Here is a 27,092-nt window from a genome sequence, read left to right on the forward strand (position 1 = left end):
CCCACTCTGTCTCTGGTGAAGCCTCTCACCGCCCCTGCACCTCTGGCCTGTAACCCAGTTCTGTATGCATAAATAAATAAATCTTAAAAAAAAAAAAGTGAGAGGTAGAACCATAGGTAGGTACAGGGACCAGGTCTCTGTGAAGGTCTGCAGAGGTCTAGACATCTGTGAGGGAATCTGAGAAGTCTGTGAAATCCTGTGAAAGTCTGCTGAATCCCACAGAGGTTGTTTTCTTGATGCTTCTTCTTTAGAGGCTTTCTTTTAAAAAGATTTTTATTTATTTATGCATACAAGAACTGGGGGTACAGGCCAGAGGTGCGGGGGATGAGAGGATTCACCAGAGACAGAATGGGGAGCATAACCTGCAGATATAATGAAATATGCTGCTGAGGGGGACAGCAGGCAAGATAGGAGAGTACTGCTGCACCATGTGGGTCAGATCCCTGGCCAGAAATTAAACTCATGCAGCAGTGGTTAACCATAGTTTGATAGTGCTGAGACTTTAACGCCTGTACCACCCAGGAGGCCCTTCTTCAGAAGCCCTTTGCTGAATCCTTTTTCAGAGACTGCTTAATGAATCAAGCTGGCTCCTGCTCAGCCTATATCCTCTTCAGGGTCCCCACTCTACAAGTCTGACTGAACTGTTTTTCAATCCTAACTTTTTAACTGGTGCTGGTTAATCACCAATTAACTTGCTCCCATTTTCAATCTGTATAATGCTTAAGATTTGAATAATCAGGAGCTCAAACCTGATTGATACGTTTCTGATCTTCACGTGATAATTAAAAGAGGAATGACTAACCCCTTCCTCACCCCAACCTTCACTGAGGTCAGGGAAGGCTTATGGACCACAGCCAGTCTCAGTGGGGCCAGAAGCACACTGGGGCCAGGTTTAACAATTCAGGGGTACCTGCAACAGTGCTGGGACAGAGGTCCCAGTGATTGCAGAGGGGGCTTGATTGCAGGAAATCATGATGTCAGCTTGGTACTAGGAGACCTCTCTGCCTATGGCTCCAGGAAGTCACAGTGCTGGAGTTGCCTGAGCAGAGCCCAACACTCCTCCCCGCGCCCCTGAACCAGGAGCTATAAGGACTGAGTTGCTCCCACTACTGGAGCTCCATGATTGGTCTTCTCTGAGGCAGAACCATCACTGCAGGTGCCACTGGAGCAGCCTGGCCACTGTGTACAAGTAGCGAGTTCTGGCTGGTTGGAGCCCCCAGTGGTGCCACTTATACTAGGGGTGGTGGGCGGTGAACACCTGTCACCACTGTGGCTGCTTGCATATGCTGGGTCAGGAGAGGGTTGTCCACAGGCAGTGGGCTATGGCAGTGCGTGCCTGAGCCCCAACAAAGGCGGCTTGTTGCCTGGTGTATACGGGCCTTCCTCCCACCAGGCTGGGTAAACCTCTGTGCTTCAGTCCCTGTGGGGCTGCTCATACTGAGGCAGTGGGGAGGAAACTGGCATCACAACCACCGGGCACTAGCTCCTTTATTCTCCTTGCTCCTCCTTATCAAGCTTTCACCTTATATCTCAAGCAAGTGTGCCTTGATATGTACTTACATTTAGTTCTCTTATGATAAGTTTCCCAGTTTCTTCATCATGATTTAAAAAATTTAACATCCTTATGACATATGAAGCACTAATACTAGTTTTTTTTTTTTTCTTTTCTGAGCATCTATGGTTAAGGAAAAACAATATGGGTCAGATCATTAAGAGGAAGGATGCATTTCTGTAAAAGGCAGACTTTATGAGAAAGGTAGAATTTAAGTAAATCAGTGGAAGAAAGCTGTGAGAAATTAGGCTACAAGTATGAGGGACAGCTAATAACATGTCTGGTTAGATGTGGTGAGGCAAGATTGTACCAGAAAGTGTTTGTCACACAGGTGCCTAATTTGACTAAACCTCACATCCTCACCTGTGCTCACTGAAGACACAGTTATCCAGAACAATCTTCTCTAGCAGCTCGATCAGCTCATTTGGTAGATCAGCTGTCATGAAGGCCTTGACAGTGACTGAAACCTCTTCTGGATCCTGTGTCTCTGGCAATGCCATTTGTACAACCTGGTTTTAAAAATCATTTGAAAGAACTTGGTTAGATAAATAAGTCAATTTAAGACTGTGGCTTTGAAGCTAAACTAAAGGGAAGGTCTCCAAGACAGTTTGGAATATTCATAGGGAAAATGGGAAATTTCTCAAAGTAGAAAAGGAAAGACGTTCCAAGGAGTCAATTGCAGTCATTTGCTATATTTTGACAATTATTTTTTTTCTCACATCAAAGGGGTTACAGACTCTAATCACTGCCCCCAAAGACCACACTGTCTAAATTTACTCCCAAGCTGTAGCACAGTGCCCGGTACAGGCAGTAGGATGTTTTCCAACATGTTTGCTTTCATCATTGTTTTAAAGTCCATTATTCATAGCAAATATGGCCTCCACTTCTCTAGTGAAGACACTACAGCACCTCTAGTGGCTAGCTGAGAGCACAGCCACTGCTGTGACCCAGTTCACCTCTGGGGGTGAAGTGTACCCTGAGTTCTGGAGTTATCAGAGCCATGCTCCAAGGAAAGACCAACAAAACACTAGCCACAGGCTGTTCATCTAATTATGGCTATTCCACCTACAGGAAAACTTACAAATAGGGTGGAAAGATATTTTTCCAAAGAGTACACTTTCCAAATAACAACAGGCTGAACATTAGCACTGTTCTCTTTGTACTTTGTCCAAAAGTATTTTTGTGAATTCAGGATCTATTATTTCCCCCCAAGTTTCTGTTATGTATCAGAGGTGGGCAATAAATAGCAGAAAATTGAAAAGAACAGGAAGTCTGAAGTGGTCTGACAGCTGTGCTGGCCATGAACTTTCAAGTGGCCACCCACTGTATACTTATAAAATGCAAAAGCTCTACTTTTGAAGAGTTTAAAATAATCCCAACAGACACATAGGAGTTTAAGGGTTAAGGGGCTATCCCTGTAGACAAGTAACCAAAAAGGGAGGAAGGGGAACTGTGACAGAGCATGACATACCTATCCAGATGCCACCTATTCTGGCATCGTGACATCTAGTTGTCAATTACTGAAACTCTTCGAGCACTTTGAATACACACTAGTTGTTTTAAATATAAAAATATATTTCTACCCTCTATTTGAGTTGACACAGGATGTCCCTAAGGTTACCTCAGGAAACTGCTTCCTCTAAGTAAACTTTCCATAATGAGTTTCTACTCCAGACCTAAGAACAGCCTGCCACTGCCCTCATGCACTCCCTCTAATTAGAAGGGCACTGCAGGAGAATGTCGCCCAGGAGGTGGCTGTGCACATTCAGTCACAGCAGACATAATGACAGGACTCGCAGCTCTACACAGACAAAGAGGCACCCGCTGGTTTAGTTCACCACAGTGTTAAAGCTGCGCTTCCCCAGAGCCAATGTGATATGACCTACAAGAAGTGAAACAGACATTAGACCACATCTGGAAAAATGTATTGTCTGTAAACCAGAGGGGCTACCCTGTGGAATCCAAATGGACCTTGGCCCTGGCCCCCCCTTTTTTTTTTAAATGTAAGGTTTGTTTTTTTTTTAAAGATTTATTTATTTATGCATATAGACTGGGGTACAGGTCAGAGGTGCAGGGGCGGCGAGAGGCTTCACCAGAGACAGAGTGGGGAGCAGAACAGGCAGATCGACGAAGTACACTGCTGAGGGGAGCAGTGGGCGGGTCAGGAGAGGTCTGCCACACCACGTGGTCACCTCCTGGGCAGGCGGGAATCGAACTCATGCAGAAGTGGCTTTAGCTTCTCAGTGTTGTGCTTTAACCCGCTGCGCCAACAGGGAGGGCCGGCCCTGGCCCCTTTTAATGTCTTTATCAGGTTGGGAGAAAATCTGATAGATGGGCAGGTCAAAAACTTACCTGATAAAAGTTCAGAATAAATGGGGCATTTATACATCTAAAACTGTTCTTTAAAAAAAAAAAATGGTATCAGAGGGATGTGGGAATAGTGGACAGGAAACAAGGTGAAATTCAGTAGAGATAAAGGTGAAATTCAACCAGGGAGCTGACACAAATGTGCCCAGTACATTGGAAAGGAAAGGGGGCACTTGAATTGATAACAACAGGATCAAGTTCTGCCAGTGGTCTCGATTCACCACTAAAGAGTATGCCCAGATGCTGAGGGCACAGTGCTGAGGGCAGCAAAGGCACTATCTGAGAAGCTGAGGGAAGTCTGCCAGTGGCCAAGGCAACACCTGCCTGCTAGGCTGTACCTGGGAAGCATCCCCGCCCCAGCCAGGTACCCCACTTCTAAGGAGGTACTGAAAAATCACAAGGGGCTCCTCAACAAAAGGTGGTCTTGTTGGGACAACCTTTAGAATTATTTATTTCTGTCCATGAGGGCTGAGTAGGAAAAAAGTCATAGACTCAATATGCAGTCAAGTTATCAGGTATTTCTTTTACTGGTGCTGAATATCCTGCTTTAGATATCAAGATCACCTCTGTGGTCTTAACCAAAAAGCAGCTCCAAGTCAGCTCAACTTTGGAAATGACAACCATTTTGAGGGAAACTGCTTTGGGAAGGAGAAGAGAGTTGCTAATGTTCACATTACTATCTAAGCACACTTCTCAGGAAGTTTTAGATGTGACAATTCAGTCACTTGTGTCACAAGATGACTGGAAGCAAAATGCAGGTTCAGGTGCACACACACACCCATTTCTGTGCCTCACCTGGTCAATCAACTGTCTCCTGAATGGGCTGTTCTCCTCAAGCACATAAGCCCAGAGCTCCGGATCCTTCCGATGCACCAAGTAGCGGGCCTCACTTTTGAACAGAGAATTCTCATTGCAAACCTGAAATGAGCACACTGCTGTGTAAAACAAGCAGCCAAGAACGAAGTTCCCTCTGATACTTGTTTAGTGGACAAACAGTGACCCACGGCAGCACCTGAAGGGTGGATAGTATACCCTGCAGAAAGACAAACAGCCTCAGAGGCCCATGTCTCAGTTCACATCAACTTACAGGGGATGTGGCTGTGCCATGTCCACCATGTCCACCTAATTGCTGCTGTAAATGTGGCCCAGCAGAATCAATGAGATGATGGAATGTCCTAGATCTATATGGTCCTGGACAAACACAGGGTACTTGGAATGTGGCACAATGAAGGAGTAACTAAATTTTTAATTTTAGTTAAGTACTCACATGTAGCTAGCTCTAAACTGTCTCTTAAGTGTTAACGGATTAGCCCAGGGCTTTATATAAAACAGATTATGCTGCAACATTTCAAGGTCTATAAACTTTAAAATATACCCACATTGACAGAATTTAAGATGCTCTCATGACTGCTATAGTACATTTTCAAAATGTCAACTTTCCACTGAAACTCTCCAATTTCTGATCATTTTCTAGGACCTGGTAAGAATTCTCACCTTTGAGCAGATGACAGGAACAAGGCTAAAGTGACATGTGTGCCACAAATGCAGACTGCTCAGGAGTGTCACAGGGAGGCCTGGCACTAAGCACAGTAGCCTTGCCTGAAATCTCATCATAGCTCTCCTGACAGCACATCTTAACGACCATTGATTTTCTGTCTGAACTTTGTCTTACTAAAAGGCCACATTTCCTTGTAGGTGAGGTAGGAACACAGATCATCAAGAGGTTCGGCTGCATACACACTACTGTTTAATAAAAAGATGATAAATTAAGCCTAAAGGCAGCAGACTAATTAAAATCCCAGAGTCACACAAACTGGTCCCCAGAGGCTGTCAGATGGGGTGGCTATGTCCACCCAGCTTATTACACTTGTGGTCAGTCTCCAAAGCCAGAGGATAAGAAACTGCTGGATTGCTCTTGAACTCTGGCTTTGTGTTCTTGACACCCTAAAAGATTACTCCCTCATTTGCTGGGTTTCTACCATGTTGCCAAATGTTTAGATGAGCTCCCAGATCACACAAGGGATCCACTTTATGCCCTCAGGATACCATGCAACACTGAGAACTGTAAATAGTGGGCTGCCAGGTTAGTTCAGGCTGGCCAGGCCAGGCCTACAAGCATAACGCAAAGAAACAGGGCAAGAAGAAGTCAAAAACAGGATGTCAGAATTCAAAGAAAGCCACATTTATAGAAAGGCCCCCTGCTGACCCTGATGACCTCTGAGGGGTTCACAGGAAGTCCTCATCAGCCCCCAAAGAGCATGCGCCTGAAACCTTGCCATAGGAGGCCAGAATAACACCTGGGCAGCTAAGGCTATCTGCTGCCCACCTTGATGAGCTCAAGATCACACTGCCCCCTCTCATAGGCCACACAGGCCAGATGCGGGTCCCGTTTCTCACAGTAGTGGCCAACTACGTGGCTGTCGTAGTGGGCGTTGTCTCTCAAGAATTGCTCAGGTTTGCTGTTGCTGTCGATGTAGATCTTGGCAAGTGCATTGTGAGTGGCAGGCTCTTCACAGCCGTCATGACTACGGGACTCCAGCCAGGGAAGCAGCAGCTTTAGCCTTTGAAGAAAAGAAGAACACTACAAAAGGTGCAAACCTCCAGGGGTCCCCCACATTTTAGCAAGAAAAAAAAAACCCTCTTTCATTCCATTAACTTCAGGTTGTTATAGGGACAGACTTGATTTCCAAATTGATTTCATTCCTGTATGTTTTCCCCAAAGGTCTTCAGTGCCAAGAGCAAATAACTCACTACAAGATCTAAGATTTATCATATGAAAAACCAGCCATGGAGACCACCAGTGTCAGGGCTGGGAGTCTGACAGCAAAGGGATCTTGGAGAATCAGCAAGAGGTGACAAACCCCAGGAGGAAGACACCAAGCTAGGATACCTTACCTGTTTCTTTTTTCTACTTCAGCCACTAGCTCATCAGTAGAGAACTGCCCTTTCACATCCATGATTAAGTTTTTAATTACTTCTTCAGAACAATCCACATCAAGCAGCCCTCCAACTACAGCTGGGATCCGGCTAGGGTTGACCTAGAATGTTCAAGACGGTGATTTTAGTTTTGCATGCTCAGGTCATGCTATAGCCCTCTAAAGCCTGTGATGGATCAAGTAGTGTGCCCCTCAGAGTCACTGACGTGACTGTATTTGCATATGGGGTCTTGAAGGAAATATTTACGGGTAAATGAGGTCATAAAGATGGGGCCTTAATCTGATAGGACAGATGTCCTCCAAAGAGGAAGTGACACCAAGGGCAAACATGCACAGGGGAAAGGCCAGGTGTGTATACAGAAAGAAGGTGCCCACTTGCAAGGCCAAGAAGAAGTCTCAGAAGAAAACAACCCAAGTGGGAGAGTTAGCATCTTGATCTTGAATTCTGAATATCTACAATCTTGAAAAATAAATGTTGGTCATTTAAGCCCTCTGGCCTGTGATATTCTGTTATACTAGTCCAAGCTGACTAATAACCACCTTTGACATGATCAGGGGCCGGAAGCAGCCTTGCAGATGTAGACTGCCACCACCAGGCATGGCACAAAGGCAGTTGGATGTCACCTAGAAACCAGAAGTACCTTCTGAACGTAGATCTCGATGTACTTCTGCAGGTTTTTGTGGTATAAATACAGGACAAGGTCATGGACAAAGTCAAATCTATCACACACGATGATGAGGGGAAGTTGATCTATGAGCTTGGCCTCCTGTGTGTTAGAAAGTACAGAACAAGTCATGCAAGTCATCAGGATGACAGAACTGCTTTTGTACAGACAACCCCACAGGAGACTGAGGAAGAGACTCATTCTAGATATTTGTTGTTTTAAAATGTTTGCTTTGGGGGAAGCAGTTTCTGTCTTGGTAAACAAGTAGAAATAAGATGATGGTATTTGGCTAAGAAAAAAAAAAACAGCTAAACTTGGCAAAAACATTCCAAGTTGGTCTAAAACCAAACTTTTTTTTTGGGGGGGGGGGATTAAGACAAGCAGTTCATTATGCACAGAGTGGTCACTCTCAGGAAAGCCTGTGCAGAAGGGCTGCCTCCCAGACCTTGGAGCATCACCTGTCAGTGTGGAGCTGCCCCCCAAACAAGTTAGCTTTTGATACCAGTAGCTACCACAATCATGTCTCCCCTTTGACCACAGGTAGAGAACATTTTTCAGACGTCCTAATGCCCTGCAGCTGTAGGTGTGTCCATGTGATCTTCTTTCTCCAGTGGAGTGGGAACGCAAGTCTCAACTTCCATTTTCAGGCAATACCCACGCATACCTCCCATACCAGCTCCTCTGTATCCTTCCTGCATTTGGATGGCCAGAAAGGCAATGTCCAGGGTGAAAAAAATCATCAGTCTACTTGAAAAACGGTGAGAAAGAAACTCCACTAATCTCCATTTCCTCCTGGATCTTGTTTGTTATGCCATTAGCACTGAGTGGTTATTTGTTTCTGCAGTTTTACAAAGGGGTTTTGCAATGACCAGTGAGTTCTTCCAAGAATTCTAGACTACAAAGTTCTCTGCCACAAAGGGCTCTGCAAGTAGGGACCCAGGGAACACTGGAAAGACATACCCGGCTTTCCAATGCTGGATAGTGTGACGGATGATGTTTTCAAGCAAAGAGCAGTGCAGGACATACTCACCTTCAGGAAGTTCTTCACTTGCTCAGGGTTGTAGCAATTACTCTCCCGACATATCCTCTCTACCTCCTTAATCTGCCCGATTTTACAAGCAGCCTCAATGTACTTCAAGTGCACATCTGGATCTTGGCTGAAGTTCACAATTGAGCCCAAGAAGTAGAAGAGGCCTACGAAGACAGAGTTTTCTATTTTGTGCCCTCATAATATTCCCCTGCCCTCTCCATGAACCCAGCTGCCCTTGACAGTCCTGCCTGCGAGGACCTTAGTCCATTCTCCAAACACACATATCTCACAAAGAACTTTTCATTTACGTGGTACTTGTCTATTCTGGTATATATATTCCCCCAAACAGCTAGCTAGGTTACAAGCAAATCTGGGCAGTGTCCTGGGATGTTTTGATGTAAAATGTTTGCTATGTGTATACCTGCGAGCCTTCTTGGGGGGGGGGTAGTTATACCTAAATGATCATCTTCAAGAATAATTCAGACTGAGGTAACCTAAGGAGTCTATGTTTACACTACTCTAAAAAGACATGCAGGAACAGAGGAAAAAATAATAGCTCCAGACAGGAGTTTTCAAATGAAATCTGCTACCTGAGCTGACAGCACACATGGAGGCCACTATAGAATGAGCTACAAAGCGAATTCCACAGCATGAATATTCATCAGAGGTTGCTCATTCCTTAATCACAGGGTCAGCCATGAGTTACTGATGTTAACAGCAAGACTGATACCCCAGAGAAGACGACCACCTTCCCCAAGAATGTCTTCAGCTACAATCTGAGGACAGAACCCATAGCCCCAAGGTAGAAGGTTCCCTCCAACCCTACCCTACAGCCATCTCCCAGCACAGTGCCACCCAAGTGCTACTTTGGCCTTTCTTGTAATGGCATCTTCGTATGAGAAGACCAGATCCCTAAGGTTAGGTTTTGCCCTTACTCCTCCACTTTCCTAGGTTCACTAGGCACAAGGCCGTTAGCCTGACGCCCCACCAGGCAAACAGGCAGTTTTGTCCTGTGCGGGCCAGACAGCCTCAGCCTGTCCCTAACAGAGCCTAGTTGGAGTCCACCCCTGAGTAGCACACTGTCTCTGTGTGATGCTGGAAGCCTACCAGTCTAATATCCACACTCTACTGGAGCTTCCATGGCTCACCCAGGGAGGTTCCACCCTCTCAGGGCTGTGGACTCCAACACCACTAGCTCAGGGTTTCAGATAAATTCTGCGGCAGACTACGTGATGCCGAGTTACATCATGCTACAGAGGCTCCAAGGACACGAGAGGGATTCTAAAACTCACTACTGGTTTCTGCAAACACCAAAAAGGCTGTCTAAGCCAGGTTACATACAAGAGAGCAGGGCCTGAGGTGACTAATGCAACATTCTGCTTTAGTCTTTGCAGGAAAATGATTATGTTGCGCAGGCAGAGTGATCCCTGAGCAGTTGGCCAGAGGCTGAGTGCTTTACCTTCGTTACTCTTGTAGGCTTCAAAGAGCTCCACCAGGGACTGTGTGCCCAGCTGCTCATGGTACCTGGAGGCTACCTGCACAACCAGCTGGAGATTTTGTCTGACACTGGCAGAAAGAAGAGTATGCAGACATGCCAGAGAATCCTCCACTGACAATGAGCCAAAGAAATTCACGAGCCACTAGGAAACAAGGAAGAGTTTGTCTACAATTGTGTACTATCACTGATGCCACCAACACTGACAGAATAAGTATAATTCCCCCCCTTGGAAATAAAAAATATGAAGAATTTCACTTAAAATAAGATCTGAAAAGCAACTATACCTCATGGCAAGAAATGGGAACCAGGAGTAAACTTGGAATAAGACACTGACATCAAATGTTTAAACAGCTACTATAGATCCTGTGACACTCCAGTATTAGTACTGTAGCCTGTTCTATAAACCAGAATGCAGTGACTGTTTAGTTGTCACTAACAGTTTCAGACATCCTTGTAAGGGTTAAATTGTTAAAAGTCAAGGGCCCTCCCTGGTGGTGCAACAGGTTAAAGTGTGGCACTATGAAGCGGCAGCTGCTTCTGCATGAGTTTGATCTCCGCCAGAGGAGTGACTTGCATGGCTCAGCAGACCTCTCCTGTCCTGCCCGCTGTTCCCCTCAGCAGTGATTGTCACCAATCTGCCTGTTCTGCTCCCCACTCTGTTTCTGGTGAATCCTCTCACTGTCCCTGCACCTCTGACCTGTACCCCAGTTCTGTATGCATAAATAAATAAATCTTTAAAAGAAAATAAAGTAAATCAGTACTGACAGCAGAAAGAGGTGATATGGACCCAGACGTACAGCTAAACAAGTGGGTTCTGCTGAATGAAAATCGCTCGTGGCAGCAACAAGGCTGGCAAAACAGGTGAGACAAAACTTACAAAAAGAGACGTTTGGGAACACGTGATCCTACTGACCAGATGGATGCCGCCCACAAGGGGAGTGCCCCAGTGGTGTGCTGTACCTCAGGACTAAGGAGGTGAGTGTGGACCACAGCCCTCTGGATGTCGTACAGGTCAGTGTAGTGCTCTAGCGCTCGCTGTAAGAGGCCCGCCTTTTCACAGAGCTGGGCAATGTGGGCCCGATCATAATGCGTAAACATCTGATTTCCAAGGATGGCATCTGCCACCTGTAAAACAGGAAGTCAAACAAGAAAGCCTAAACAGGCACCATCTTGCAAAGGCCACTACAGTCAGACTTCCCACCTCGCACAGCCATGGTGAAGCCCACCATGTTCTTCAATATCACTACAAGTCCTTGGGTCTCATCAATTTGGAGCTGTTTACAAATTTGTAAAGATAGCAGAAAACTTTGTGCCCTGTGCCCAGAGAAAGGATTTGGTTATAAAGGGTCCTGCTTTCACAGAATTTTTCCAGGATTTATGGTGGCAAGTCTAATTATGGGGAGGCATTTGATAGTGAGAATTTCATCCTGTAGTATGCCATTGGCAAATGCTGGATCAACACATGGTTCCCAGTTTTTCATCTGCACTACCAAGATTGCATGGCTGCATAAAAAGCAGTGGTCTTTGGAAAGGTGAAGGGGAATGAATACTGTGGAAGCCAAGGAGCACTTTGGGTCCAGGTGTAGCAAGACTAGTAAGATCACCATTGCTGGCAGACAGATCTAATGAATTTGACAGGTAAAAAAAGAAAAGAGGAAGGAAGCAAAGGAGGGAGGAAGGGAGGAAGAAGCAAGCCTGAACAGGAGCAGTAACTTCTTAGCTCGCCCATGCCCCCCAGAATAGGGCTCTGGAACTAATGCTCACAGGAAGGGAAATGAGCCATTCTACTGTCTAGACCCTATCACAGCTGCACTTCCACAGCAGCAGCTGCTGAGGGTGAGAGCAGACCTCTGACTGGCCTTCTGAGTCACCTGAGAATCTTCACACAGGTCGAGTCCCGCCAAGTTGAAGGGTTGGCCTGGAACTTTTGGCTGTAGGGGGGTGTATGCAGATGACTGATGCCCTGCCATGAAGCACTGTTACTGGTTCAGTCCAGGTTTTCACTCTGGCTCTTCAACATCACACTGCTACAGCGTATTTCTATGTAACATTAATGTTACATAGAAATATGTACCCAAATATCCTTTTGAACGCAGACCTCTGACTATTAACGGTCAGAATTAGACCTGAAAAGAACAAATCCTATTTCTTTTACTAGATTTCTTTACTTGGTTTAAGCAGAAATAGGAGAGTGAGTGTGTGTTTAGATTTAAAAACCAACAAACATTCCTAGAAAGAATACTGATGAGGCATAACATTGTTTTAAAATAAGTAATCTTTGGACTAAGAATAGGGTCAACGCTTGCCAGTGACCTAACACACTGATTAACCCAACTCTTGAAACCTAACCAGAAGCTAATCTGAATGAGATGCACATCCTTTACCAGCTACCCAGCACAGCCTCCACTCTTCTAGGATACAGAATCCGCACGTGCGTAGGGCTGCCCATCTAACACCACGCTGCTCTAGGTGTACAGGTGCTCTGGGCTCCTGCAGAGAAAACAGTTCAGGCCAGGAGCTAAGAGCATGCATCCACTGCACCCCCCTGCCCTCTGTTTCCTTTAGAACTAGCTTTACTGTCATTGTGAAATACTTTCCCCAGATATACCCGGAAAGAACATTACTAGACATCAGGGGAAGACTGCCCTGATACTCCAGGCACTGTGCTCAGCACATGCCTACCCAGGCTGCCTCCATTTGGGGTTTAGCTCTATTTAGGTGTATCTGCTCAGTTTCTGAGTGGGGCTTAGTTTCTGCTTCAAAGCCGATTAACTCAAAACTGTCACATAATATAATCAAGTCATAACAGCCCAATGGAATACCAATGAACAAATTAATAACACCGTAGCAGCTAACTTATGGATCTGACAACCTGAAGTAACAAAATAACATAATAAACATATTCTTAATTACAAAAATAATACATGATGAAGGAAATACAAATCAGAATCCAGATAAGACATAAGCTTATATAATGCCAGCCAGTTAGACAAACATGGTTAACAGCTTGACATAAATTACTCTAAATTCCTTTCATATGTATATATCCAAATTTAATGAAAGTTAGCATGTGATTTGATCATATCTACACATGGCTCCTCCCCTGTCCATTACCACTTTTCAGGTCAAGAAATGTTCTACCACAATGAGATACTACTTCATACTCACAAGGAAGGATACTATTGGGGGAAAACACTAGTGTTGGTAAGGATGTGGAAAAATTGGACCCCTCATACACTGCTAGTGGGAATGTGAAATGACAGTGCTGTAATTCCTTGGAACACAGTATAGTGGCACCGAAAAAGGTATACACATAGGGCAGCCATACACATAGAGCACCATGTGACCCAGCAATTCCACTTCTGGCTTATGCCCTTAAGTAACTGAAAACAGGTACTCAAAATATACTTGTACATGAATGTTTACTGCAGTACTAGTCACAATACCTAGAAAGTTGAAACAACCCAAATGCCTGTTAATAGATGAATGGAGAAGCAAAATACGGTATATACATACAATGGCTTGTTATTCAGTTATAAAGAAGGATGAGAGTATGCAAACAACAACATGGATGAATCTTCAAAATAGCCTACTAAGTGAAAAAAAGCCAGACATAAAAGGATAAATGAAACACCCAGAATTGGCAAATACGGAGAAACAAGAGTATAGTTGATTTACCAGGGGCAGGGTAGGAGATAAGGTGTTATAGCTCAATGGAAATAGGTTCTGCCTGGATTGATAAAATGTTCTGGAAATGCTGTCCATTACAAATGGACTGAACGGCACATTTAAAAATTGTTCATATGATAAACTCTGTTATATGTAGTTTACCAGGTGATAAAACAGAGAGATGGATCCCCAGTTGTAACTGTTTCTATGCAAGTCTTCCAGACTGGATTCAAGAAATTCCTTGCAAGAAAGTTCCGAAGACTGTCCACTGAGGTAACCTTTGGCATGAACACTACTCAGACCAGAGCCATTGTATTTAGTCCCACACATTCCAAAATGCATACTCTGTTCTTGGCTTCAGCTTTGACATGTCACTTGCCTGAGGTGCATGAATCAGGTTCATCTCCAATAAGCGAGTCTGGAGGTGCCCTTCGACTGGGCGATTATTCTTCAAAGCATCCAATAAGAAGGAAGTACACTGCTGAATCAAGCTGTTCTCCATGAAAACATCTACAATCTGAAGCAGATCACAAGTCACATTTTTACCCAAAGGAATTGTCTGTTTTTTTTTTCAGTTGAAGTAGTTCCTGAAAGTGAGCTTCATTTAGAAATTGAACAATTAGTTTCTTTGGATTTTTTTTTATGACATCAAAACTCATGTAATTCGTGACTACCGTTTACTAGTAGGTGATTCTGTAAAATTGTATCATCTATGTCATATTCACCAACAGGACATTTTATAGGAGATTAAAAGGAGGTGCTGTTAGAACATATGACTACCCAGAATCCTCTTAGTCAAGAAATCTTAACAACCATATTTAATCAACTCTTAGAGACAGTCAATACCTGATGTCTGGCCCAAATTATTCAGGAACTGGGAAACTGCAAACACTGACTTGGTTTAACTTGCCTTGGTTGACTTGGTTAACACTGACAGTGTTTAAGTTAAATAGACGTTAATTTAAAGAACTATTAAGATTTAATAAGAGGTCAAACCTAAGGAAAAATATTTACTAGTGGTGTAACTGTTTCCATTTCTACAGTATAACAGGGGAGCTTATTTAACAAACCAAATCCAAAAATGTACCAAAGAATTATGTACAATAACCAAGTGGGACTTATTCCCAGGACACTGGATCGTTCAACTTCCAAAAATCAATAATATAATTCAACACATAAACAAAAAGAAAAATAAAAACCATGTGATCATAACAATAGACATCCAGAAAAGCACATGATAAAGTTCAACATCAATTTATAATGAAGGCCCTCAAACTATTTGGGATAAAAGGCACAGATCTTTCTTTCTTTCTCTCTTTTTTTAAACTAATGCTCTTTGTTACATTATTGGTTATACACCCAGAAATCACATATAAATCTTTCAAAATAATTGGATATTACAAGAATAGTTTATAATTCAGTTCTGATTGCACACTTGATGCAGGAAACCATTTTTACAACATGTTTTCTTATAAGAATACTTTTAATAAAGAAAATAAGTCTTTATACATTTTACAGCAAATTTTATGCAATTATTTTTCCCACAAAGGTATCTTTCTAGATTTTCTATCACAGAATATCCATCACATCCAATAGGCTCAATGGCATTTGCTGCTGCTTCTCCGTTTCGACTTCCACTGAGAGTTTTTAGGCTCCTTTTTCTAATAGAAAGAATTCACATAACCAGGTCAAAAGAGGTGATTTAAACAACATTCCTTTTAAGTGAATCTGAATTCAGTTAATCCCTGTGCTTGGTCAGTGATCTTTCCATTTCTCACTTAGGCTAGACCAGCCAGTAGTTTTAAGCCCACATGAAGCATAAGGGATAAAATCCCTATAAAAAGGAACATATCTTCCCATAATAAAAGTCATACACCACAAAACCACAGCTAAAAATCATTATCAATGGTGGAAAACTGAAAGTCTTCCATTAAGATCTAGAACAAGGAAAGGATGTCCACTCGCACTAGTTTTCAATATAGTACTATATGTACTAACTAGACCAACTAGGCAAGACAAAAACCTAACAAGAATTCAATAAGGAAAGAAGTAGTAGAACTATCATTATTTGCAGATGATTTAATAAAGAAAACCTAAAAAAAAAAAAAGAAAGAATGAAAAACTACTTAAAACAATAAACAATAAAAGAATTCAATAGGGAAAGAAGTAGTAGAACTATCGTTATTTGCAGATGATTTAATAGAGAGAACCTACAAAAAAAATGAAAAACTACTTAATAAACCAGTTTAGTAAGGTAGCAGGTTACAAAATCAATACACAATCAGTAGTCTTCCTATATGAACACAGTCTGAAGAGGAAGAAACTAAGAAAACTATCCCATTTACAATCATACCAAAGAAATTAAATATTGGGGAATAAATCTAACAAAGGAGGTGAAAGAGCTATCCAAGGAAAAGAATTAGAAGACCTAAAGAAATAGACATGAACTGTTCATGGATTAGAAAAATAGCATTATAAAAATGACCATCTTGGGCCCTCCCTGGTGGCACAGTGGGTTAAAGCACAGCACTAAGAAGCTAAAGCCACTTCAGCATGAGTTCAATCCCCAGCCCTGGAGGTGACCCACATGGCGCAGCAGACATCTCCTGACCCGTCCACTGCTCCCCTCGGCAGTGTTACTTCGTCAGTCAGCCTGTTCTGCTCCCCACTCTGTCTCTGGTGAATCCTCTCACTGTCCCTGCACTTCTGGCCTGTACCCCAGCTCTGTATGTATAAATAAATAAATCATTAAAAAAAAAAAAAAACAAAAAGACCGGGCCCTCCCTGGTGGCACAGTGGGTTAAAGCGCAGCACTAAGAAGCTAAAGCCACTTCCACATGAGTTCGATCCCCGCCTGCTCCGGAGGAGATCCACATGGTGTGGCAGATCTCTCCTGGCCCGCCCGCTGCTCCCCTCAGCAGTGTACTTCGTGGGTCTGTCTGTTCTGCTCCCCACTCTGTCTCTAGTGAAGCCTCTCGCCGCCCCTGAGCCTCTGGCCTGTTCCCCAAATCTGTGTGCACAAATTTTAAAAAAAAAGCAAAAAAAACCATTGCAACTGAAATGGAAAAATGCACAAAAATATGTAAAAATAAACTATTATATAAAAAACAAAAAAATGACCATCTTACCAAAAACAATTTACAGATTCAATGCAATTGTAGTAAAAATCTCAATAGCAAAATAAACTATTTTGAAAAACAATAACAACAAAAAATCTCAATAGCATTCTTCAAAGATATGGAACAAATATTGTTGAAATTCATATGGAACCACAACACAACCCCAAATAACCAACATTATCCTGACCAAAAGGGGTAAGAAAGGAGATATTAAGTCCCAGACCAAACTAAACTACAAAGCGATAGTAATAAACATATGGCATTGAAACACAAACAGATAGATCAATGGAATTAAACTGAAAGCCCAGAAATAAAACCACACACACACAGTCAACTAATCTATGACCAAAGAGCAAAGTCTATACATTGAAACAAGGAAAGCCTCTTCAATAAATGGTGCTGAAAACTGGACTGCCCACATGCAAAAGAATGAAACTAGACTATCTCACACCATACACCAAAATAAACTCAAAATGGATAAAAGGCTTGAATGTAAGATCTTCAACCATAAAATACTGAGAGGCAAAACACTCTATGACATAAATGTACGAAACATTTTTGAGGATGCCCAGAAGCAAGGAAAACGGAGAAGATAAATAGCTGGGACTACCTTAAAGTAAAATACTTCTGTACAGTAAAGAAAACAGCACCCTAAATATACAGACACCTTACTGAATCGGAGAAAATATTTTCATACCATATAACTGATAAGGGGCTGATATTAAAGATTAATAAAATGAAGGGGAGAGATAAGGGGCAGGGAGCTCTCAGGGGTTCTATAGTGGTGCAAGAATCCCAAGGACAATATTTGATGGGGAAATATCTAGAAATTAAAACAATGTAAGAATATGAATAAATTTTAAAAAGATATAAGTTTACATTAAAAATCGGCCCTCCCTGGTGGCGCAGCGGGTTAAAGCACAGCACTGAGAATCTGAAGCCACTTCCGCATGAGTTCGATTCCCGCCTGCCTCCTGCCCAGGAGGAGACCACATGGCGAGCCAGACCTCTCCTGACCCGCCCGCTGCTTCCCTCAGCAGTGTACTTTGTCAATCTGCCTGTTCTGCTCCCACTCTGTCTCTGGTGAAGCCTCTCACCGCCCCTGAGCCTCTGGCCTGTACCCCAGTTCTGTATGCACAAATAAATAAATAAATCTTAAAAAAAAAAATCCTTTCAAAATATGAAATATAATACAAATATAGATGAGTATTCCTTCCTTTTGAAGTCTATATAAATGTAACTCAACCCCTGTAATCATGACCTTAAAAATTCCTGAAAATTCTAAGATATATAAATCTAATATATCTAAAATTATTTATATACAGACTTTGGTTTGTATTTACTTGCTTTAAGCTTTGTAAAGCACCTCTGACTTACCAATAGTTTTTCTACACAGTTTACTGAAGGTAACTTCATGTGTTTACACTTAAAAACTAAATTGATTCATACTAAAAAATAGCCTTTTTGTTCATCTAACCCCAGTGTAGTCAGACACCCACTAAATGGAAGTCAGCTGGCTGAATGGCACTCACCATAATCAGGTATTCAGGTAATGTTCAGATCGGCTCAATATCAGAAGGAGAAGATGGGGATTTGATTTGGCGTATGGGAGTTACCACCATAAAAAAAAAAATCATCTTCACATGTTACCACCTATCACCCCCCCCACACACACAAAAACCTCTAGAACACACAAATCCTCTAAAACTTCAAAACAAAGGTAAATGACAAGTACTCAAATAACAGTTACCTGGTATATCTGATTTTTAAATACTGGATAATGAACAGACAAATGAAAAGAATTGAGACTGGTAACAGAAAATAAAAGGATTTTTTTTTTTTTAATTTTAGAGCTTACATTGGTTTACATTGTATTACTCAGAGGTATAGGACCACACCAACTCAAAGGCATGTTACCACACACATCCACCGGGAAGGCACCCAGACATTTTGCCCACTCCTCACTTTATCTTCCCCTCTCTCCCTACCTTTCTGTAGCCTCAATTTCTAAGGTTTCTCATTGATTCAGTTGTTCTGACCTTTTGTTTTCTCTATATTCTATCTATAGGTAAAACTGTCTCGTATTATTTCCCTTTTCTGACATTTCACTTTCAGTTCCATCTTTGTCAGCAAAAATAGCAACATCACATCTTTTATGTAGCCAAGTGGTATCCCAATGTGCACATATACCACATCTCCCTGATATACTCATCTGTTTTGGGGCATGTAAGTTATTATATACCTTAGCTATTATAAACAGTGCTGCAATAAGCATAGGAGTGTATAATCTTTCTCTTGAATTAGGGTTTTTGAATTCTTTGGTAGAAACCTAGGAGTGGAATTGCTGGATAACAGGGCAGATCTATTTTTAATATTTTGAGAATTCTCTGTACTGTTTTTCATAAGGGTTGGGTCACTCTCTATACCTAACAGTGCTAACAGTGTAAGAAAGTTTCTTTTTCCTGTCAATAATTATGATCTCATCTTTTTGATATGGGCTATTCTCATAAGTCCAAGGTCATATCTCATTGTGGTGTTGATTTACAATTCTCTGATAAGTGATGATGAATTTTTTTCATGTGCCTGTTGACTATTTAGCTCTTCTGCTGATTTTTAAAAATTTAATTAATGCATCAAATAACTGGGGTATAGGCTAGAGATGTAGGTGGTGAGAGGATTTACTAGAGAAAGGAGTGGGGAACAGAACAGGGGATCTACTGAAATATACTGCTAAGGGGAGCAGTGGGTGAAACATGAGAGGTCTGCTGCAGCACCACATGTGAGTTAGCTCCCTGGACAGGGATCAAACTCAGGCTGCAGTGCTGATAGTGTGATAATGCTCAGTTAATCCCTACATCACCAACAAGGCCCTGATGATTTTCTTTTGTTTTGTTGACTGGTATGAGTTTTTAAAGATCTTGGATATCAGTCTTTTGTCAGATGTATTATGTGCAAATGTTTTCTCCTATTTGGTTGGGTAAGCTTTTTAGTTTGATATAGTCCCATTTGTTTGTATTTACTTTTGTTTCTCTTGCTTTGGAGATGAGTCCACAAAAGCATCAGTGAAGCCAATATTATGGACTGATTTGCCTATGTTTTCTACAAAGTATTTCATAGTCTTAGACCTTACTTCTATGATTTTAACCCACTGGCAGTCAGTTTTTGTGTAATCTAGTTTTGAGATGGTGATCTAGTTTTATTCTTTTGCATGTGGATGTCCAATTTTCCCAGCACCATTTATTGAGGAGACCTCCTTTCTCCAATATATACTCTTGGCTCCTTTGTTGTATGTAAAATAACTGTCCAAATATGTCTGGGATTATTTCTAGGTTTTTGTTTATGACCCATTGATCTGTTTTGGTATCAATACCGTATTGTTTTATTTAGTATTGTTTTGGAGTACAGTTTGAAGCTTTTTTTGGTCAGGATTGTTTTGTCTGTTCTGGATCTTTTGTGGTTATGTGTAAATTTCAGAAATGTTGTTCCATGTCACTGTAGAACATCATTAAAACTTAGATAGCAATTACATGTGATCTATTTATTGCTTAGGGCAAGATGCCTTTTATGCATACAGAACTGGGGTACAGGCCAGAGGTACAGGGGCAGTGAGAGGATTCACCAAAGACAGAGCAGGGACCAGAACAGGCAGATCAATGAAGTATACCGCTGAGGGGAGCAGCCATGTGTATCACCTTTAGGGCAGAGATCAAACTCATGCTGAAGTGGGTTCAGCGACCCAGTGCTATGCTTTAACTTGCTGGGCCACCAGGGAGGACCCCAAGATGCCTTTTTAACAATGTTAATTCTTTCAATCCATAAGAAACATCTTTCCATTTTTGTTACACATACATATATACTTCATATATATATACACATATATACAATACATATATATTTCACATATACAGTATTTCACATATACAATACATATATATATATTTCACAACATTATTCATTTTTGTATAATGTCTGCTTATATGCATTCTCCTTTTAGGTGTATTCCCTGTAAATTCCACCAATTCACCCATGATCCATAACCATAGTTCTTAGTGCTCTCTCTCCTGTTTTGATTCCTTTTCTTCTTCTTACCTTGCAGAATGTGAAAATTTTATTATTGTAATTTTTCTGATCCCTTATTTGGTCCCCTATGCTCCTCCTATAAGTGAAACCGTATGATATTTTTCTTTCTCCTTCTGGCTTATTTCACTGAGCATAAACCCTTCTACCTCCATCCATGTTGCTGTGAATGGCATTAGGTTTTTTTTTTTTCATTGCTGATAGTATTCCATTGTGTATATGTACCACACCTTCTTGATCCAGTCATCTATTTTTGGCCATTTAGGCTGTTTCCATAGCTTACCTATGGAATAAAGATAGGGATGCTGTTATCCTTTTGAATTAATGTTTTTGTGTCCTTTGGACACAAAATTCCTAGGAATGGAATTGCTGGGTCATATGGTAGCTCCCTTTTTAGTAGTTTAAAGAACCTCCATACAGCTTTCCACTGTGGTTGGACCAGTTTATATTCCCACCAGCAATGCAGGAAAGTTCCTTTATCTCCACAACCTTGCCAACATTTGTTGCTGCTCCTTTTTTTAGTATGTGCCATTCTCACTGGTGTAAGAAGGTATCTCATTGTGGTTTTGATTTACGTTTCCCTCATTACAAGTGATGTTGAACATTTTTTTTCTGTATGCCTGTTGGCCATCTGCACTTTCTCTTTGGAGAAGTTCTTTTTAGTTTTTCTGCACATTCTTTGATGGATTGTCTACTTTTTGTTGAGAAGCATGAGCTTTGTAGAAACTTGTGATAAGTCCCTTATCAGTTGTATGGTAGGCAAATATTTTCTCCCAATCGGTAGGGTGTCTCTTTGCCTTGGTTAGTGTCTCTTTTGCTGTGTAGAAGCTTTTTAGTTTGATGTAATCCCAGTTGTTTATCTATTTCTTTACTTTCTTTAAAAAAAATTTATTACTAGACATATATTTTTTAATGTCATTTTTCATTTTTGTACAAATGTGTGCTTTATCATCTGGGGTGCAGTTCCCATCAAATTTCCACCACCAGTTCACCCATGTACCATCACCATAGTTTCTTGTGCTCTTCTTTCCCCTGTTTTGATCCTACTCCCTTCCTCCTCAACCCCCGCAGAATGTCTCTGGTTTATAGCTGTCTGCTAATTTTGATATTTACTTTATTATAACTTCCCCTCCCCCAGCCCCTTATTTGGATCCTTTACATTCCCCCTAAGAATGAAACCATCCAGTATTTATCTTTTTCTTTCTGGCTTATTTCGTTGAGCATGATCCCTTCCAGCTCCATTCATGTTGCTGGAAACGGCATGAGTTTTATCTTTTTTGATTGCTAAGTAAAACTCCATTGTATATGTGTACCACATCTTCTTGATCCAGTCAACAATTTTTAGGCATCTAGGTTGTTTCCATAGCTTACCTATTGTAAACAGTGCTGCAATAAACATAGAGGTGCAGGTGTCCTTCTGAATTAACGCTTTTGTGTCCTATGCATAACTACCTAGGAGTGGAATTGCTGGATGATATGGAAGTTCCATTTTTAGCAGTTCAAGGAACCTCCAATCAGCTTTCCATAGTGGTTGAACAAGCTGGAGAGTTTCTTTTTCTCCACATCCTCACCAACATTTGTTGGTGCTACTCTTTTTAATATGTGCCATTCTCACTGGGGTAAGGTGGTATCTCACTGTGGTTTTGATTTGCATTTTCCTGATTATGAGTGATGTTGAACAAATGCCTGTGGGCCATTTGTATTTCCTATTAAAGAAGTGTCTGTTTAGTTCTTCTGCCCATTTTTTGACTGGATTGTTTACTTTGCTTTTGTTCACTCATCAGCTCTTTGTGGATCTTTGTGATTAGTCCCTTATCTTTAGTGTTGATGCAAAAATTTTCTCCCAATCAGTGGGCTGTCTCTTTGTTTTGGTTAAAGTCTCTTTAATTTGATATAGTTCCAGCTGTTTATCCTTTTCTTCACTATCTTTGCTTTGGATGATGTTACTAAAGTGTATGTCATATAGTGTTTGGCCTATTTTTCTTCTACATATTTTATGGTTTCGGGTTTTATGTCTAAGTTGGTTTTTGTGTATTCCTGTACTTTGCTTTGGGAATGTGTCTTTAAAGATGATACTGAGATGTATGTCATGTATCTAATTCATCAATCCATTTTGAGTTGGTTTTTGTGCATGGTTTTGTGCATGGGTGAACTAGTGGTCTAGATTCATTCTGTTGCATGCAGCAGTCCAGGTTTCCCTGCACCATTTATTGAACAAACTGTCCTTGCTCCATTGTATATTCTTTGCTCCTTTGTTTTTTTTTTTCTTTAAAGATTTATTTATTTATACATACAGAACTGGGGTACAGGCCAGAGGTGCAGGGTGGTGAGAGGATTCACCAGAGACAGAGTGGGAAGCAGAACAGGCCAACTGACGTAGCACACTGTTGAGGGGAGCAGCAGGTGGGTCAGGAGAGGTCTGCTGTGCCATGTGGATCACCTCAGGGGCAGGTGGGGATCGAACTCATGGGGAAGAGGCCTTAACTTGTTAGTGCTGTGCTTTAACCCGCTGCACCACCAGGGAGGTCCTCTTTGCTCCTTTGTTAAAGATTAGCTGTCCATATATGTGTGGCTTTATTTCTGGGTTTTCTATTCAATTCCATTGGGTTTTGTGTCTGTTCCCCCCCAGTACCATACTGTTTTAATTATTGTAGCTTTATAGTATAGTTTGAATCAGGGATTGAGTCATTCTCCTTTTTATTTAGGAGCGTTTTAAGGTTTCTTTTGTGGATCCATCAGAATTTCATTAATATTTGGTCTATTTCTTTGAAGAACGCTACCGCAATTTTTATCAGAATAGCTATGAATCTATAAACTGCTTTTGGTAGGATAGCTATATTGATAATGTTAATTCTTCTAATCCATGAGCAAGGGGTGTCTTTCCATTTCTTTGTGTCTTCTATTTCTTTTAACAATGTTTTATAGTTTCTGTGTGTGTGTGTGTGTGTGTTTTTGGTATAGGCCTTTCATTTTTGATATGTTTATTCTCAAGTATTTGATCTTTTATTGTTTTCAATTATAAAAGGGATGGTTTTCTTCTTCTTCAGATTAACTGATTGCATGTAGGAAGGCTACTGATTTTCGTGTGTTGATTTTGTATCTTGCTACTTGTCAATAATTTTGTTTTTCTGTGGTGTTTTTAGGGTCCTCTATGTATTATATCATACCATCTGCAAATAGTGATAGTTTTACTTCTTTATCTATTTGGATTCCTTGTATGTCTTTTTCTTGTCTTACTGCTCTGGCTAGGACTTCTAATATAATATTGAAAAGCAATGGTGAGAGTGGACATCCTTGTTTTGTTCCCGATCTTAAGGGAATGGCTTTCAGCTTTTCAACTTTGAGAATGATACTGGCTATGGGTTTGTCATATATGACCTTTAGTATGTTAGGTTTGTGTGATAGGCACTACAAGGACATTGATTTCTGAATGTCTGGTAGAATTCATTTGTGAAGTTGTCTGGTACTGTACTTTTGTTTTGGGAGAGGATTTTGGTTACTGTTTCAATTTCAATGCTTGTAACTGGTCTATTTAGGTATTCTCCCTTTTCTTTATCTAGCTTTGGGTGATTTTTGTAGTTCTAGGAAATTTTCCATCTCTTCTAGATTGTTGAATTTGTTTGTACATAGTTGCTTATAGTAATCTGTTATTATTCTTTTGATTTCTGCTCTGTCTGTTGTAATTTCTCCTCTTTCATTTATGATCCCATCAATTTGTGCTTTCTCCTTTTTTTCTTTTTATGCCTGTCTAAAGGTTTGTCTATTTTTTCAAAGAACCAACCTTTGGTTTTTATGATCTTTTGAACTGTTCTTTTAATTTCTATTTCATTTATTTCTGTTTTGATTTTTAATATTTCCTTTCTTAGGCTTTTAACTTTTTTTTTTGGTTCTTTTTCTAGTACTTTGAAATGGGAGACTGTGATGTTTCTTTTGAGTCCTTGTTTGTTGATGTGAGCCTGTATTGCTGTGTATTTTCTTCTCATTACTGCTTCTGCTGTGTCCCATACATTTTGGAAAGTTGTGTTCTCACTGATGCTGTCTTAAGGCTTTTTTTTTTCTTCTTTTTTGATCTCATTAATACCATAGTATTGCATAGTATTTTGGTTCCTTTGTCTCTCTCCTCACCTTCTGGGATTACTGTATTTCCTTTCCTCATGTATCAGATAGTTGTCAAAGGGTTTCTTCATTCTCTTCCCTTTGTATTTTTCTTTTTTGGTTCTTTTATTGTCTGTACCTTTAAGAGTAATATCTCATTCTTCCATTTCTTCTCTTATTTTCATGGCTTTCTAATAATTCTTGAGTTTCCCTACTAATCTTTGGATATCCTCCACTTCCTTCAATTTCTTTTTTAGGGATTTGTTTTCATTCTTCAGTTCATTGTTTATATTTTTTTCCTTTCTACATTTTCTTTTAACTCTGTAAGTATTTCTTTATGGCAAGTCTAAATTCTCCTGGCAGTGTTTCTTCTATACAGCAAAATGTTGGGTTCTATGTGTCTTTTTATTGGTGATTTTAAATCATTTATATTTATAGTTAATATTGATACACTGGCATCCATATTTGCCATTTTTTAGTTCTACTCCTTACCTTGTTCTGTTCTTCCTATTCATTCCTCTATTTGTTTTCATTTAGGGTTCCCTTTAGTATTTTTTGGTGTGGGAGTTTAGTAGTGATGAGTTTCTGGAGATTTTGTTTGAGAAGGTTTTTATTTTTCCACTATAGAGAAAGGAAAGCTTTACAGGGTAGGTGTTCTTGGTTGGAATTTGCTGACTTGGAGTTTGTTGAGTATGTCCCTCCATTCTCTTCTTGTCCATAGTGTTTCTTTAGAGAAGTCTGGTGTTACCCTAATTGGTTTTCCTTTGTAGGTTATCTGTTTCTTTCCCCTAGTCAATTTCATTATTTTTCCTTGCCTTGGGCCTTTGTAAATTTTACTATTATGCATCTTGCTATAATTTTCTTTTCATTGTGATAATTTGTGTTCTTCTAGCTTCCTGTATTTCTACTTTCATGTCCATCTTCATGCATGGGAACTGCTCTTAAATTATCTCCTTGAATAGTCTTTTGGCTCCTTGTTTTCTCTCCTCACCTTCTGGGATACCTATGGCTCTCATGTTTCCAGAAAGTTTTCGAAGTGTTTCTCATTTGTTTTCTGTTGTACTTCGCTTTCCTTTTTCCTTTTTGGTTCTCTTTATAGCTGTATCTTCAAGAATACTGATTAATTCTCCATTTCTTCTATTCTAATTTTATGGCTTTTCCCAAAGTTTTTAAGCTCCTCCACTAATCTCTGAATATCCTCCAGTTCCTACACTTTTCCTCAGTTCATTTATTTTATTCTTATCTCTTTCTGTGTTTTCTCTTAGCTCTTTGTTTTCATCATGGACTTTTAAAATTGTCTCTTAGGCAGATATTCTCCTGTGCCCATATTATCAGGCTCTGGAGGTTGACTTTCTGTAGTGTACAGTTTCCAGAAGGTTCTGCTTGATCAGTTTTATTTTTCTTCTTCCTATTGTTAGCCTTCAACTTTTCTCTGTTCATAGTACTCCTATACTGCTGGTGCTGGTGGGTATAACTTCTGATTTCTCTTCCTGAGATGTGGATATTTCTGTCTGGTATCTGAGCCACTGTGGCTGGGTACACATTTGGGCACGCTTCAATTATGGAAGATGTTGTTCTGAGCTGTGCTTTGCTTTAAGAGCCCCTATTTTCTGGGCCACATGGCATAGGATGGGACCTGACATCTCAGCCAGTGATAGTCAACAATCTTGTATGTAGCCCTGTGCCTCAGAAACAGGGTGAAGCCAAATATCAGGGGGGTGCCTAGAACACTTTAGGCATGTCTCAGAATACTGGGGTTAAAACTGAGTAAGAGTGAGACTTCCGGAAGATGGCGGCAGGGTAAAGATGCTGAGATCACTGCGTCCAGGCCTGCATAGGAATTGAGGACTAAAAACGGACTATAGACTCACTTACTACAAGTTTCAACCCAAACGAAAACACCCTGGACTCAACTAGAAGGTAGATAACTGAGGGGGAAACGGCGATTGGGGAGTTCCCAGAAGTGAACTCCAGGGAAAACCCAGGCCCCTGAAGTTCTGCGGGCTACAGGAGCCGCTTTGCCCCACGCTAAACCCTGGAGGTAAAGCTGGACGGCTCAGCTCAGTGAGTGGAGCCCAGGCTGC

The 27,092-nt window shown here is 41.0% G+C and overlaps 1 protein-coding gene across 1 annotated transcript in view; it reads right to left on the bottom strand.

The window, feature by feature from the left end:
* The window catches only part of CLTCL1 (clathrin, heavy chain-like 1), a 116,544-nt gene that overhangs the window by 32,902 nt on the left and 56,550 nt on the right, over positions 1-27,092 (bottom strand). Inside the window, exons 11-19 of the mRNA XM_012734280.1 lie at positions 14,097-14,234; positions 11,009-11,173; positions 10,010-10,190; positions 8,551-8,714; positions 7,497-7,622; positions 6,815-6,957; positions 6,246-6,480; positions 4,715-4,837; positions 1,916-2,061 (exon numbers count right to left, since the gene is read on the bottom strand). Coding sequence (XP_012589734.1) covers positions 1,916-2,061; positions 4,715-4,837; positions 6,246-6,480; positions 6,815-6,957; positions 7,497-7,622; positions 8,551-8,714; positions 10,010-10,190; positions 11,009-11,173; positions 14,097-14,234 — 1,421 coding nt within the window. The remainder of the gene's footprint in view (positions 1-1,915; positions 2,062-4,714; positions 4,838-6,245; positions 6,481-6,814; positions 6,958-7,496; positions 7,623-8,550; positions 8,715-10,009; positions 10,191-11,008; positions 11,174-14,096; positions 14,235-27,092) is intronic.

Source organism: Condylura cristata, unplaced genomic scaffold (assembly GCF_000260355.1).
Source record: "Condylura cristata isolate star-nosed mole 26May11 unplaced genomic scaffold, ConCri1.0 scaffold00051, whole genome shotgun sequence".
Lineage (NCBI taxonomy): Eukaryota > Metazoa > Chordata > Mammalia > Eulipotyphla > Talpidae > Condylura > Condylura cristata.